The sequence below is a fragment of the Opisthorchis viverrini genome (genome assembly GCF_000715545.1).
Source record: "Opisthorchis viverrini unplaced genomic scaffold opera_v5_23, whole genome shotgun sequence".
Lineage (NCBI taxonomy): Eukaryota > Metazoa > Platyhelminthes > Trematoda > Opisthorchiida > Opisthorchiidae > Opisthorchis > Opisthorchis viverrini.
In genome coordinates, this window is record NW_008751679.1 from 70,514 (window position 1) to 86,659 (window position 16,146).

The 16,146-nt window shown below is 42.7% G+C and overlaps 1 protein-coding gene across 1 annotated transcript in view; it reads left to right on the forward strand.

The window, feature by feature from the left end:
• Positions 1-262: 262 nt before the first annotated feature.
• T265_02003 (hypothetical protein) overlaps positions 263-16,146 on the forward strand; it is a gene marked incomplete at both ends in the record, with an annotated part of 28,213 nt that continues 12,329 nt past the window's right edge. The window contains 2 exons of the mRNA XM_009166151.1: positions 263-561; positions 13,823-14,216. Of these exons, the coding sequence (XP_009164415.1) occupies positions 316-561; positions 13,823-14,216 (640 nt within the window). The remainder of the gene's footprint in view (positions 562-13,822; positions 14,217-16,146) is intronic.

Genomic DNA, 16,146 nt, shown 5'->3' on the forward strand with positions numbered 1-16,146 from the left:
ATGAAACAACTGAATCAGACATAGATAATTCATGCCGATATTGGAGATAATCGACTACGGCTACCATTGGTCTAATTTCGCACCGAACTATATCCTCTTCTTTCGCTTCTGTGGACAAGTCGCATTTAGTTTACGGCGTTTTCCTGCCGTTGGTCACGTGATCGGCAAGAAACCGATTGGTTGGTATGGGGATGTCAGTGCGATGGTTATAGGCAATGTTGTGTACCTCTCAGTCCTGAATTAATCAACTTACACTTTACAGATTTAGCTGAACAAACTCATACTTTCCTCTACTTACTTGCCAAGGACCCGTACATGTCCGTGAGAGTCTACGAGACCACAGAAGGACAGGAGGATGACAGTGAAGCAAATGCGTGTAAACTTCAGCTTGTGCAGTATGAGGAGTCCATTTCAAAAGATTTTTGCGCAGGCTGCAAAATCAAATTGGCGCATTTATTCAGTTCTAAAGTATTTCATTTGACTATTGTGATTTTGTGTTGCCTTGACGGACTGCTTGTTATATGTGTGTTACTCTTGGAAATCGAGGCACTAAAATTAAAGGTGAGTTTCACTTAGTAATTCACTTTTTTGAAGCCCAGAAAAGAGGACATGCAACACCCATGTATGAGTAAGGCACTAGATTCTCTAGCTTATACTGTTATTCTGAATACACCAGTCCGTTCTCCGTGGTTCTGACTTTATTTGCATTCTTAGTTAGCAAAAGACGTCAGCCCAATGTAGGGGATGGGGGTTGTGTGTGATCTTGTGGTCTTGATTGTGCAATTTTACTCCACATAGTGTTGGAACGTGCGGTCGCGCCTGCATCGACTTTCAGGTCTTTCAGTGTGCGACAAGGCGCCTCTTGTCGTCAAATTCATCTCACATTTTTATAAGTAGATTGGGCAAACTTGGGGTTGGTAGAGTTGAGTTATCTGATAATCTGAACAGTGGACTATAGAAGCTGTGTTCTATAGCATCTAATGAGTGTCATTCACTTGTCACCATTATTTGTCCCTGGATTGCTTTAACTGAAAGTTTAGCAGATTTCACTGGGTCAACATCCAGTGAATCGTTGGCTCAGTCAAAGATTCACGAGTCGACGTCGACTCCACTTTAGTGAAAACGCTTCCACGAAGAAAAAATAACTGATGAAGCATTCGCATTAGGAACCACTTTAGTAAGATATCTCTGCAAGACCTTCCAAAGGAATCAGGACAGACCAATATATTTTGTACCCATTCTCGACCACAGTGAAGCAGTTGGGATCAATAACAATCCATCAGTTTCCCAACTCACTCCCGTGAAGACAACGCTTTCTACATCCTGGATGTTGAGTTAAACTTTCCACGGGTTCAATTCAGAGGTCTGTCTACGGAAAACCCACGTAAGCGTGACAGTAAACAAACTTCTTTAGTTTTGTGCAACTGAGGCGGAAACAAACTCTGATTCTCACTTTAGCTAACCAAGCAAGGCGTATTAGCTCTGCTTATACACTGGATTCTGAACTACAGCACATTGCTAGCGTGCTCCGAGCCAAAGGTTCCCCGGAGAGATTTATAACCAAGAATATGTCCGATCGCCCTATCCAACCACCCATCACGACTGTTGGAAAGAAGCCAACATACCCGAGTTTACCGCACAAAGGCGATCTTTTAGTGGACAAAGTCAATCGCCGCTTGTTTCAATCTCTACAACGCACGTTACCGGCTGGAACTCTGTGGTCTTGGTTCACCACAAATCCTATGCTCAACTTAAACCTCAAAGACAAGATGCCAGTCCCCACCCACAATATGAGTGTGTATTCTTTCTCCTGTCATTGTTCAACGGAGTATGTTGGGCGCTCGATACGGCAACTTTTAAGAGAATACGTGAATACTATTAGATTCAACAATTCAGCCAAAAGTTTAATTGTGTCCCACTCAATTGATACCAGGCACGTATTCATTCCAAATGAGCCATTTAATTTCATTTACCCAATAAATTGCCAGTATCCATCCAGCCGAGGCAGTCGCTGTACACCTGTGAAACCCGGTGCCCTGCTGCTAAAAAAGTTTCGTACGGACGATGAGTCTACCTTGGTCGTGTGGCACGAATTAGCCCGCCAATTCACTCAACGGCCCTCTAGACTGTCTCACACCACACAACTAGATGCGATATGGGGGCGCAGATAACCAGTCTTGCACTTCACTAACCAATCTTCGCTGCGTATTTCATTTTTCGCTCCTATTTAAACCATTAGATATGGACTGACCTGATGACGAGATCCCGAAAACATTAGTGTTTGTCACTGTGTTCTTGTTCAAACAACACCATGGATGCCGTATTTTCCCGCCATATCCAACAACCATCACTTGTCACTCAAAACACTAGGAAAACGGCTGATGCCGGCCTCTTTTGCGACTTCTGTTTCCGTATCATATCACAGACGGGATACAAGCTCGGAATCTATATTGGTAGTGGATCAAAGTATAACTCGGCGTTACATATGTTAGCGACTCTTGTACATAACTACAAATCTGTTTTACACTCTGCTTTTATCAGTAGACTTGTAAGGGAACATATAATCTAGGCCGAAACTATTTAATTTGTGGTGGAATAGTGACTTTAGGTTAAAGAATGTTCCAAAAATTCCCATTTATAATAAGATGGGTTGACGAATATGTTCTCGGCAAGGTCTTTTTCAAATTATACAGTTGCAAACGTCAAGAGAACAGTATTTAACATATTTGAATGAGCATGGTTTACATGGACAGTAAATCGAGTGAGAGACGACAGTCGATACTTATCAAAGTCAAAGGACATTCAGGTTACCAATAAGGTGACTTGAGTTTGTCGGCGCAGACAGTGTGCTGTAGTTGTGTGTTCAGCTCAGCGTGTAAGGGTGGAGGGAGGTGAGCTGGACCATGTCAAGTACAACGCACGAACAAAGTTAGCAAAATAGACTCACTTACAAACTAATTTGGTTTTGTGAGAAACTCACTTGGAACCCAGATGAATCTCTCGTTTGTGATGTTTCCAAGTAACCGAATGTGCTGCACTAGGCCGCCTCAGTTTTCATTTTGCAAATCAGTGTATTTCGCTAATTTCGCCCAATTTGGTTTCAGGTTGAACATAAAGTTGACGGAAACTCGGGCACTGCGCATATCTGATAAGCCCCAAGAATGGCGAGACTGGTCGTGGGCTGTCGAACGACTTTCAGCAACCTTATGGGTAGTGCATTACGAACACGAACAAAGCGTTTTTGCCGACAAAGGATCGGATAGCGATGTCGTATGGCGATAGCTTCGGCCACTGCGATTGTGCGTTGCTGTACTGATCTGGGTTGATTAGCTGGCGCCTTGTAAACAAAGCGATACCTTCGGCTGGGTATCACGTGCGCCGTGTCCGCACGCTAGGTGTTGTGCTACTGAGCTGGTTAAAGAATACATGACAATATGACGCGAATAACCTAGGGAATGTTCTTAGGACAGAATTTATGCTTGCAAAATACTCTAACTAGTAAAATTGTCATAAATAATATGGTGGGGGTGCACATGGCAACATTTATGTATCTGCGATCTCTGTGTTTGTAACATTTTATCACCACAGAATCGAAGGTCCATCTTCCGAAAATGATAATAATGATCAACAGGGTATGTATGATGACACCATGAACTTACCGGCTCCAACCATCTCTCACTGCTCGTCAGACACGCGACGCCTCACTGACATCCAGATAAAAACTGACAAAATAACTTATTATCCTACGTCTTAACGGAACAGTTGATTCGGGCTGGGATCTGTTAAAACTACTGTTTCCATGATTCAGCCACGCAGTAAACCTGTGTCACCACAGCATCTGCCTCCAGTGGCTGATGGGAGTATGGTCCTGAGGTCCTGCAAAGCCGGAGGTCACTACACATTTGTCTCAACTTTTCAGTTTTGGGGTTTTGCGGGATAGGTATTTTGTTCATAGTCTCAACTTTGCTGAAACTTACGAATATAATTTAATCACTCCGTTACGAGCGGTTGATTGAGTTTGTGCTTGACTAGTACGCCGGCATGGGTAATCCGTGCATGACAAGTAGCACGGCATTCTCATAAAGGAAACTACTCACAAGGTTGCTGAAAACCCTTCGGCAGCCCACGACCGGTTTCGCCCTTCTTGGGGCATCTCATCAGGTAGGCGCAGTGCCCGAGTTTCCGTCAACCTTATGTTCTACGTGAACCGGCATTCTATCGGAAATCATCAACAATAGATCATTAGCTGTGCGAATAAGTCATGGGTGGTGTAACATCCGATGTTGAAATTAACCCGAAGATAAAATTTCAAAGCGATTCTGATGGAATTATCGGGTTGGTTGTCCTCCAGTTTCGAAAAGATAGCTATATTAATGACGCCTCGCACGGTAAAACAACTGTGAAATTCTACTCTGCCCTTCAGTATTATAGAAGTAGGCCTCACAAACAGATAAAAAATCGAAATTACATCAGTCGGGAAACTAGAGCAACCTGCATTCACAATGTCAGGATACCTGAGGCTGTGCCCATTTCATAGCATGGTTATGTAGGGATTTGTCTTTAAAATATGGATTTTTGAAAGCCCTCTGTCCCTTGCGGAAACCTCAAGTACCCATGCTCGTAAATCTAGTTTTCTGAATTATACCTGGTAAATTCTGCTGTCTCCTACTACATTTACTTTTTGGAAAAATGTATTAACCCACGGTTTTCGCATAACACTTTCGTTTAATTTTTCTCCCAAGTGTATGCAAATTACCAAACCAGTCATAAACAAAAGGAAGTTATCTACTCCAACAATCAACGCAACTTGTCGCCTTAAGCAGTTGGTAGTCCATGAAAGAGACACACAAAATGTAGTACTCTGAATATGCATACACAAAAGGTCATGTTGAACGAAAGGGAGCGTTTTTGGGCAGGGCAGTAGGGAAGTGTACAAAAATGCAGGCCATCAAGACGAACAACATATTACACATATAGTGATCTTCTTCGAAGATAACGCTCACTGGATCTTGTCCAAAATCAATCGAAATTGTTTCAACACGAATACATCCGACATGCTGTTTTTCGTGCAGTCACTAAATCAAAAGTTTTTTAGACTTATGTGTTCTATCCCTAATAATCTCGCAGGTTTTGTCTAAGCCTTGAATATCGTTTGCTAAAACAAACTGGGTGGAAACATCATGGCTCGCTAAGATGTATTGAACGTCCCAGCATTGTAACCTTGGAAGCCGAGTCTTTCTTGATTCCGCTTTCCATGGCGTTGCTGGTTTTCTTCGTGTCACTAGGATTTAGGGCCTCTCCAATTTTCCGAAACTTTAAAAGCATTCATTCAGAAACCGCTTCTCCAAGTTATTTCATAAAGTTTTCATGGACTGACTACAGTCACTGATGAATGTTGCATAATTTTGGTTTGCCTGTCTAGACAGGTTCTGATCAGGCACTCGGCACTATGACTGGGCTGTTAAATGCAATAGTCACTTGCACGAAAAGCGTTTTTTGCTTTCTTCTACAAAGCCGATTGGTGCTTGATATGGTCGCACTAAGTTGCTGTGACGCCCCATTCACTCCTCGGCTAAAACATGCAAACAGCTCAAAAAGGAAGACATCGTCCTTAGCTTTTCTGAGTGGGTGATGTCAGTAGGATTGCTTAGTTCTGAGTGCAGTCACCTGGGCAATACGGTGGAAACTGTTCAATTTCTGACATTAATGTTCTTTGTTCGCCATCACTGTGTGAAGCTTTTACCTCTGATCTAGATAGTTAATCGCACGGTTTTTATCCGAAATTCCTAAATCATCACAACAGATATTTCCTCTTTGGTGATTTTGGTAAAGACCCATGTTTTTTGCGCCAAACATCCTGTGTTTTAGCTCTCTAAATATTCGTTTTTTGTGTTATGAATCAATGAATTCAGCTTTTTTCTGAACCGATTGGTCCTCACACCTGGTTCGGTGGCATCTTGGTTACGTGACCACATACAATGACAAACCCAAATGTTATCCCCAAAATTAGGAATTTCCCGAGAAAACGGGTGACTTAAATACCTGACAAATTTCGTCAAGCACTTGGAAGCAGTCGGGTGTCCATTTACCAACAAAATCCAAAAGACACTTGCCTCCAAGCCCATCAACACAGTCCGCATGTATGTTACTTTATCCCTCGTTAGACAGACGAGGCGTAATTTTACCACACTGTGTCTCATCCTAGGGCATGGTTTATTTGAACGTTTGGCTCACATATCAAGAGGATGCGGTCCGAATTGGGACCGCTCATCAGCTGACCAATCAGAGAATATTTTCGGTCTACCTAGGTCCACTAACCGAATGCCAGGCTTTGTGGGAAAAGCTTAGTTATCTGCACCTTTCATAAAGAAACAACACATTCTCAATGAAAATAACGGTAGAGCAGGTTAAGTTGGAAAATTCACTTTTCACCACAGTCGTATTCTGGAAATCAAGCTTCCATGCCTGTGTCCCAGAAAGTCTGTTTTACTAGAAGTTCACAGTCATATCTTCCAAATGCCTTGATTTTTCACTTAGCCGACTTTCATGCTACCACCCAAGCAGACGAAGACCAATGTATTACACAGGAACAGTTAAAAGACTTAAGCTGTAATAATGAGGCAAAAGTTGAAAAATAATTACAAGACCCAAGTTTCAAAATCAGAGAGTACAGTCCTTGTGGAAGTATGATTTTGAGCACATTTGGCCCGGTTCTTCTGTGATCAATGACAACGGCCTAGAGAGTTAGTGTGTTAGCTCCGGAATAGTCCATCCCAGCATTCACGCAGCGTTAGAGGTGATGTTTAGGAGCTAGCAGCATAATAGACGTCGTTCAACGATTCGATTTACCAGCTAGTCCACAAAATCCACAAATAATGTGTACTGGTACATTTTGCCACTATTAGAAGATACTTCTTCAAGGGCAAAAAAGTGCTGATACAGACAACGTCCAGAAAATTCCAGAGAAGCATAAACAACCAGTATCGATCCTTTTGTTTTCCTATTTTGGGCTATTGTTTTCTGGACAGTCTGTCAGCATTGGACTTTGTCGTATTATACGGTATGCTTAAATTAGTTTCCCTCGATAGTTTCAATCGGTTAATGGGACGTTTCTTCATTCAGACGGAGTACAAGAATCATTTAACCATTATGAGAAAATCCGGCTTCATTCTACCCTCCTCATCCACGCTCTTCATATCCGTGGGTATGCTTTGTAGTTTCCTATTGATTGATGCCTCGTGGGACTTTACTGACAATTTAACATCTTACAACTTGTTTAAACAGTTGGTCCTTGCCCGTATATTAATCAAGAACTGTTTACACTCTCATCGGAAACCAAACGTCAGTCAGTTATATTGAATGCCTTGCCCGATTAATGCAGTGTTGAGGGGAACACCATTTCACGCGTTTGATCATGCCCGACCTGATCTACGACTGCAGCAGAAGACATCTCATAAGACTTAACAATGAGAAAATGATAAGTAGTATGGTGGTAAGTAGTATGGTAATTTAGTAGTAGTCCTGACGAGTCTTAGGTATTAAGATGTCTCACAAGCTTGAATTGCTTGATAGGTTCCTGGTGAACGCCAAGGTCTGCAACTGAAGGTGCCGGACCGAATGCGTTTGGTGAAAAAAATCCCACGAAATGGTTCAAATAGTACAATTTTTCTGAAATCATTAACTCGATGAATATTTTGTCACACAATCGGAAATCTACCGAGTCATGCACCAACTTGGGTTGGCGAAAAGCGGTGCAGCTGACTGGCCAAAAACGACTTATTAGGACAGGGATAAAAAACTGGAGACTTACAGCTGATGGTTAACTTTATGGCTACGTATAATGTCTTTGCGGATGAAGGCCATTCAAGATGCCATGCATTTTTAAAAAGTGGTACTGCTACTGAGCTCATGAAAAGAACACACCTAAACGCGACTCTTGATTTGAACAGCTGTTGACTCGTTCAGACAATTATTTTACCACAGGCAGCTGGTCAGACTCCTCCCAGACGACCTTACAGTTGGCAAGCCAAGGGTTAGGACCTTAAATGGATGGCTGCAGCAAAGGTGTCGCCGGATTATAACCAGGCATCAAAGCTCTGTCGTCCTCAGTGAGTTTTTGCAGGTTAGATACACCTCACAAGCAGAACTTACGGGTAGGAGTTCGAAAACGGTTTAAGTTGAAAAGAGTTGGCTTCTAGCATGGTGACTTGCAGACTACTTGGGCTTACCCAACGGCTGCGAAAGTAATATATTTGCTGAAATCGTTGGAAGCGGTAGCTTGATGTGACCTCTCGCAACCAACGGTGGAGAAATATCAGTGTCCCCTTGGCCGCGTTGAACATGCATTCCAAACTGTTTTGACATGCATATGAGCTCAACAGTGAACTTTTTTTCCAAACAAATGTCCAAGTAGAAGATTTGTTCTTCCAGATACCGATCGGTTTACCCGCCTGATGAGCCCCAAATGGAACTGAGTTGGTGGTGAGATGCCTGAAGATTTGGTTCAGTTGCTCCATACTACTTAAATCAATAGCAAGAGTTATTCTTGTGCACATAAATTCGGTTCCCTTTCCCCCACAGTGAATGTCCCAGTCAGGCGAAACAATTTAAAGACGACTGAGGTATATGTATGGCAAGTTCATATCACCTTGGAACGAACCGAACATTTACCGTCAATGACCCTCGCGGGGTCTGCTTTGGCTTAATTACAATATTTTCGAGCGTCGTACCTTATAAGTAGTATGATTGGCTGCAGCTCATTCCCGAATCACATGTTCACATCAAAACAGGGCAGATTTCCCAACAAACAGGAGACTAAGATTGTAAAATAAACTAGGCCCGGAAATGTATCTTACAGTTGATATTTTCTAGAAAGCTTGTGACTTGTTGCAGTCAGACCTCCCCAGCCAGAATGCAGCATCTTGTGGCCAAAGATAAAATGCACGTTTTTTTATTCCATATGACGTTGAACGTATCTAATCAGCTGGTCAGGGTAGACAATTAGGCGAGACATTGGGGCAAGATTAAAAATGCATTCCATAGTTTCCGACAGAAACATTTATTTGAAGGAAAGGAATCAATCAAATTTTTGAAGGCACTCGAAATGAGGTTTGCGCGCTTACGAAAGCCGACTATATTTCTTTGCATTACGCCGCATTGCTGTGGTAGTGGAAAGGATGGCAGTAACACCGACAGCATTGGCGCTTTTTTAGAGCTCACCTCCCAAGAAACAAGGGATGCTTACAAGCAGCGCACTCACATGGGCAGATTAGGAAAAAGGGTGGATGTGAATCGAAGCCGATACAAAATGTCCTCAGACCTGGTCAAATATAGCACATATATAGCAAAACATCCGACTTCCTGCCAGAATTTGATAAACTGTAGGAATCCTGATGGCCGAATTTCCTTTGTGCAATTCGTAATAGCAACTAACGTCTGTGACTTCAATAATTTAGGGTGCTTAACTTTACGGTGATTAGATTGTATCGAGAATAAGAGTCACGCGCACCAGTGTGTTTACTAACCACGTTGATTTAAGGTCAGTGTACACTGTTAGGTCACCTGCTGTCTGATAATTTTCAGTTGGGACAGAGGCATTATTGATTGCGTTTTAGGGCCTGACCACTTGTACACACAATCGACTGACAGGCCAACGCACGATAGGCGATTCCTAGCATAGCCAGTCGAGTGCGAGTCGCTTCCCCACAGTCAACTGAGTGTCCCCGCCATCCGTCTCACGAATAATACCGCGAATAACGAATCACAAACAAATCACTCAACCCGCAAAATATTTCCAATACAAAGTTAAGAAAGCCTAGTTTTATTGCGCAGCACGCGTAATTTGCGCGTCCGGGACACTGAAGTTGCAGCACCACACCCGTCCCACAATCTCACAGTTAAAAGGCATGCTTCTCAGTTAATAAACAGTCGATGGCTTGAATTCCACAGCTTGCAAGCGGATCGTTTTCATCATATTAGCGCGTCCGTTAACAGTTGGATAGATTCTTCTTCACAGTACCCGATAAAGTTCGTACTATTTGCAGGTGCGTTTTAAATGAATAGTGCAGTGGAAATTCACCAGATGGGACGCCATTCGTCTCCTTTCCTATTAAGGACGAACTTTCCAGAACTCTCCAGTACTGTCGTGTGACTTTTGAGGTAGACTTGTTATAGTGAAATATCGTCACAAAAAGCTGTTTTATATGGGTCATACTGCCGCTGCCAAAACGTACTTGATTCAGTGCATTTGATTCATTAAGTTGCAGCCCCTGGAAGCCTGTTACAAGCCAGTCGACTTAGATGAGCTTGCTTATTCGCAGTTCACTGGCGCCTCATTTGACTTTTGGAAACTGTTTTCGACACCTCTGAGTTTCGTGAGATAAGCACTGCTGACGATTCGCAATAAGGATGAAACAGCATCACAGTGTTACTCGACCTTTGATCAAAGATTGGCCCCACTGAGAGCACAAAGTCTCGGTTAGAAGCCGGTGACAGTGCCACATCCGAATTTTTCTTCGTTTTGATAATCTTATTGGCTTCCTGGTTGCGCGTATCTAGCACGAAAATGGATTGCTTTGGACACATTGAGATTCCGTTCTGTAGACTCGATCTTCTTTTTCGCCGAAAAGGGGTTTGTGGAAAATTTTGGTGGTTAGTCGTGAAGCTGCATCAAGTTGGCAAGCTCAACATTGGAATTGAGAAGCACCGCAGACACCTACCTTGGCCAAAGTATGTGAATTGAGCGCAGATATTTTGCTTCAATACAGAGAAGACTGTTCGCGCTTATTTTCGCTGGTTCACAGCTCCATGATCACACGGCTGCTGAAACATGCTGAGTATAATATGGTTCAAAAGAAGTGACCGTTTGTCCTAAAAGTCTTATTGTGCGATTTGTTCGGACGCTCTCGTGTGCCACAGTTTTGGCGTAAACCGTTGCGAAGTTTATAAGTGGCTCAATGGAGCTTCGGTCGGTTGAATCAGGCATTGAATGGAACGCATAGTGTACTATTTATCTTCTCAGATCTCAGTGGACGTAGTCCTAATTTCGTTGTTACTATTAGGAGAATACCTAAAATAAATGACTTGTTGGAAGTCCAAAGCAGTTCCAAACAAATTCACTACAAATATGCATCGACCGCCATATTTCCGGGCACAATCACAACTCCATGTTGACGTAAGTACGAGCTAATCATACTGATGGTCAGCCCCCCGCAGCCCTATGGTTTGCCATGAACCACCAACTAGGAGACTGCTTGTTGGAATCACCCTGGAAGTCCTTGAGATGCCCATTGCTAATGGTCACCACTAATGATAAAACGGCTGTACGGCACTTCTCATTTCCTTGACATACACCAACCTGATTTACACGACGAAAGCTCAACTGCAACGCTTTCGTCTGTTGGATCCGGAACTTTTAATCGCTCACGTCTCTATCGCACTAGTCACTGAATGAGTGCTCCATACTAAGCTTCTCTGAGCCGGTAAAACGGTACAGAAAGCGAACAGTTTATAGCATTGGCGTTACCACAGTTGAAATGCTAACACAAATTGTAATAAAGCTTCCCAACACTGGATATTCAGACCAGGAGCTTGTCTTGACTATGGATGGGATTCCCACGTGACTGTCAGGCATGCCTCAACTTTCACTAGTGAACTATTTCCTTACATATCTCTTGATGTTGAAACTGTCGGTACGCGCAAGGTGACGTGCTGAAATGACAAGCCGAAACTCAGAAGTGTAGCCAAGCATTGTTTTAGGTATGGAACGAGGGAACGGGTTTACAGCAAGACCGCAGAACGGCTTGAGATCGATATGTTATTAGATACCTTGAAACAAAGCTACCAGCTATTCAACTGATGTTCAACCGGGCACAAACTGTCAGTGTTCTGTTTAGCGTGCTAAACTTCGGGAGAATCTAGCTTAATTCGTAACTAGATAGTGTATTATAATATGGGTAACTATTTAGAATCATTTTAATATATTCATATTGCGCCCTCTCTATACCTGTCTGTTACACTAAATTTAACAGTATTCACCATCGCTTATCAGAAAATTAACGATTTTAAAGTAGGTTTTGTTAACACGGGATTCAAAGAGTTTCGGATGGTCAACCCTTGAGTTAAGAAGAAATACCGGTGTTTGAAATTCAAAAATTCACGAAAAAAATGATAACTTGGTGTTGAAATGCCTCAAAAGAAACGTAGTTAATGTGAGAACAAAACGTTGTTTTTGATGCCGGAATACAAAAAAATGTGGTGAATGATCACTACTTTCAAAGCCCTCCAACTGGGGAACATCAGCTTCACAATTTCTAATGTTGTTCTTTGTCATCACTGATGGTGGTTTCTTAGAATTTGTCATCTTCCACTGTGATATACCTCATTCAATGTACAAGTGATCTTAGTTCTCAAAGAAAGACCTCCTTGAAGAAGGGTCTCCAACATAGCTCTTGATAGGGATATAGAATGTTGCTCCATTGTGTTCTTTTAATGAGTGGTTTCTATACTGCACCATGGGAGAGATCTCAAATTATAAACAGTCAACTGGGTGCAATAAACGTTCTATGATGGGAATTTTCATAGAGGAAACTACTCACAAGGTTGCTGAAAACTCTTCGACAGCCCACGACCGGTTTCGCTTTTCTTGGGGCTCATCAGGTAGGCGCAATTCCCGAGTTTCCGTCAACCTTACGTTCTACTCGTTTGGTTGGGGACTTGCAGACTTTTAGGAATGATCAACTGCTTTCAAGGTCAAGCAAGCGTGTGGAGTCTATGGCAACACAAGATTCGAGGTTATGTTTGACGAACCGGTGCAGAATTTCTTCTATTACACACTTTATGATACAAGGACAGTTTCTCTAAGTGTTAATTTGCTTCATTAAACAGCTCACAATTAGAAGCATCTACGCTGTTCTGTCACTGATGACAGTCCGATCCGTGAACCCACATGTCTTGGGAACGTCATTGAATTTATCATTTTTTTCATGCATAATAGCATTTGAAATCATAGCTGTAATGAAATAGGAGGAAGCAGCTTGAGAACTGAAAAATATGGCAACTACATACTGGAAATGTGTGTTACCCTCGTTGAATTCTCCTCTGTGGAATAAGACAGGACAGGCAAAGTATAATACACCTTTGCTGACGAATCAACAAGTAGTTCAACTAGGCTCCGATTAAATTAAAGGGCAGGCCTCAGGTGGAGGGATAGGAAGGAATATTTTTTCTGCTATGTTCTTATACAGATAATCGCTGTATCTTGCTCTCTGTTTGCAACTGCTATATGAGCACCGCTAGTATATTTTCGTGCCTGCACACACCTCCGATGGCTTCGCTCAGGTAGTTCGCTCCTTAGACTTCTGGATAAGACCAAAATAGGCTGAATTGAAGATGAAATACTACGATGTGATACGCATCTGAAAGATCTACGAACTAATATATATGCCGCGCGTTTCTGGCTACTGTATGAAACATTCTTTTTCCGCTCTGGAGCACCTACTGCTGACCGACGGTTTAACACCTAGAGTAGGGAGCACGTTTGTTCGCCTTTCATCCGTACTGTATACAGTCAATTTGAGCTGGTTCTACCAAATGAATGTACAGTTTTTTTGGCTTTCAACTACGTAAGGTTGCCAAATTTAGTGAACCTCTCAGATGCCCCTTCTGGTTAAGCAGTGCTTAGTACAGTACTTTCACATCACGGATCTGTAGCACCAAATTTTCGAGATAACTGGTCACTGGGTTTATGGGTTTAAGTCAGTCACGTAAAACTGAACCGTATACAAACCTCAACACAAAATTCCTTTGTTCCTTTCACTTACAGAGCTCCTCTGATTTGCGCCCAAAGTTGGTAAACGTGCAGTTCGCTATCGAGTGTTGCAGTGTGGCCATTGTGTTTTTATTTGTTATCGAAATTCCGTTCAAACTATGGATATTCGGCTGCCGGATGTTTTTCCACAATTGGCTGGAGATTATCGATGCTTTGGTATGCTTGGTCAGTTTTGCGGCCGACACGTACAGTATCATCCAGCACACCTTACATCATTACACTAATACAGACAGACCACAGAGTTATATGAAAACATCGCCATCTAACGCAACTCAGGAAATGATGGAACGTTTCCCAGTGGAAGAATCTACCGCATCAAACACCATTGTGGACGCGGCCGCCCTGTTGATCCTGTTTCGTCTTTGGCGAGTGGTCAGGATAATAAACGGTGAGTTGGTTGCAGTTTTCAACTGCTTATATGAGTAGATTATTCCGAAATACACTCACTCGCAAATCCATTTGGTTTTCACGAGAGACTCAACTGAATCTCTCGTTTATGATATTCTACAACTGAATGTGGTGCACACAGGTTGCCTCATGATTCAGTTGGCACGATGTTCGAGATATCACAGCATATTTTCATAAAGGAAACTACTCACAAGTTTGATGAAAACTCTTCGACAGCCCACGACAAACTCTTCTTAGGGCTCATCAGGTAGGCGCAGTCCCCGAGCTTCCATCAAGCTTATGTTCTACTTGAATCTAAATTTGACAGTTATCGAGAAGTACACTCATTTGCAAACCCTGTTTTTCCAGGATAGATCACTATAGCGTAATGTGATTACTTTTGGGCTTAAACTTATACTTTTAAGATAAAATCTTAACCCCAGGGAGAGACACTCGTCTGATCCCCCTGGTCCGAATCTCCTTCCAAAAGAGAAAGATCGAGACGGAGAGATGCTCGGTTTTCATCTCATCACACTACAGTTGTCTACTGTGGAACACTGAATTGGCAAAACAGTTGTACTTTTAACGTCCTGTTAGGTGACGTGTCGTAAATTTAGTTACTGTAAGACATAGTACAGGGACATTTGATCGTACATGGATTTCGCTCTGTTTCTTTTCTGACCAAATAACCTCGCCAAGTGAAGCGTCCACAAACCGGTGACAAATCAATGTAAAAACGTCTCAAGATGGTCACACACATCCATCACACTAAAGAATGGTGTTGAGCGGGTCAAAATTCGATTATTTCTTAGGAGATCAATTGTTTCGTTGCAGTTCTTCACAGCTAAATAAAATGAACTCCGTACCCCGTAACCACGAGTAACGTACACACACCGGGTACCAGTCCATCGTTACTACATTAGCTCAATAAATCAATTATTGCATACAGTCGAAGCTTGTCCGGCGATCGATAGTACGTGCTGACTAGTAGTCGTCAAAGGTATAAGGTGGGCGCGGATTCATCCCACCATTCTAATGGTTTAGATCACCGCTGCATGTTTTCTTCATATCACCACCAAGAAACATGCGTACATTCTCGGTACGCGTACTATGTGCTGTGCACAATATTTCCCAGTTACCATTGATTTAGGAACGCAAAGACTGCCTATGGATAGGTCAGCTGCACTTGCTAACGGATAGAAATCGATCACTTGGAAATACGGCTTCGAATTCCTAAGAATGGACTGACTGTTGACTATGAGATGGCTGCGAGTTGGACAGCCTCTGTCTGATGAACCATCAGTTAAAAGCTACCTGAGAACAAGGAGTATACTTGGGAGTTTCATTGAGAAATGCGAATCAGGGTTCCATCGGTACATCTGAAACAGGCACCGAGAAAGAGTCAATGTCTCGACAAATCTACACGGGCTCATGTACTTTCACGACATCTCATTCGACCATTTCCTTTTGCCAAACTAGACAGAGGGGACAGTGAAAACACAGGGAAAGCGGTCAACTAGCACAACAACCGGATACAGGGAAGGAATGAACAACCGAAACCAGGTACACAGGTCAAAGATAGGTGAAGTTCGAGTGACAGGCTCGAACGTACGCTTGACGAATGGGATTGACATAGAGCGCGTATGGGTAGGGAGCCAAGTTTACGGGATACGTGCGTCCTGTCTTACCATGGAAAAGTGAAGCTCAGCGCCATTGGATTGCCGCAGTTTTCGACAAGCATAAGAAAAGCCCGTTGGTATGACGGATAAAAACCCTGAATGAGTCTGGTTTGCTAGTGCACTAGAAATGTGTTTCGTGGTGACTGTATCCCGAATTTACTTGACTAGCTACTTGGGAAAGTGTTCGGTGACGCGAACTGATAAGTGCCCAGCTGAATAACCAGTGTGCGCTTCCACATTCATGTTGGTAAA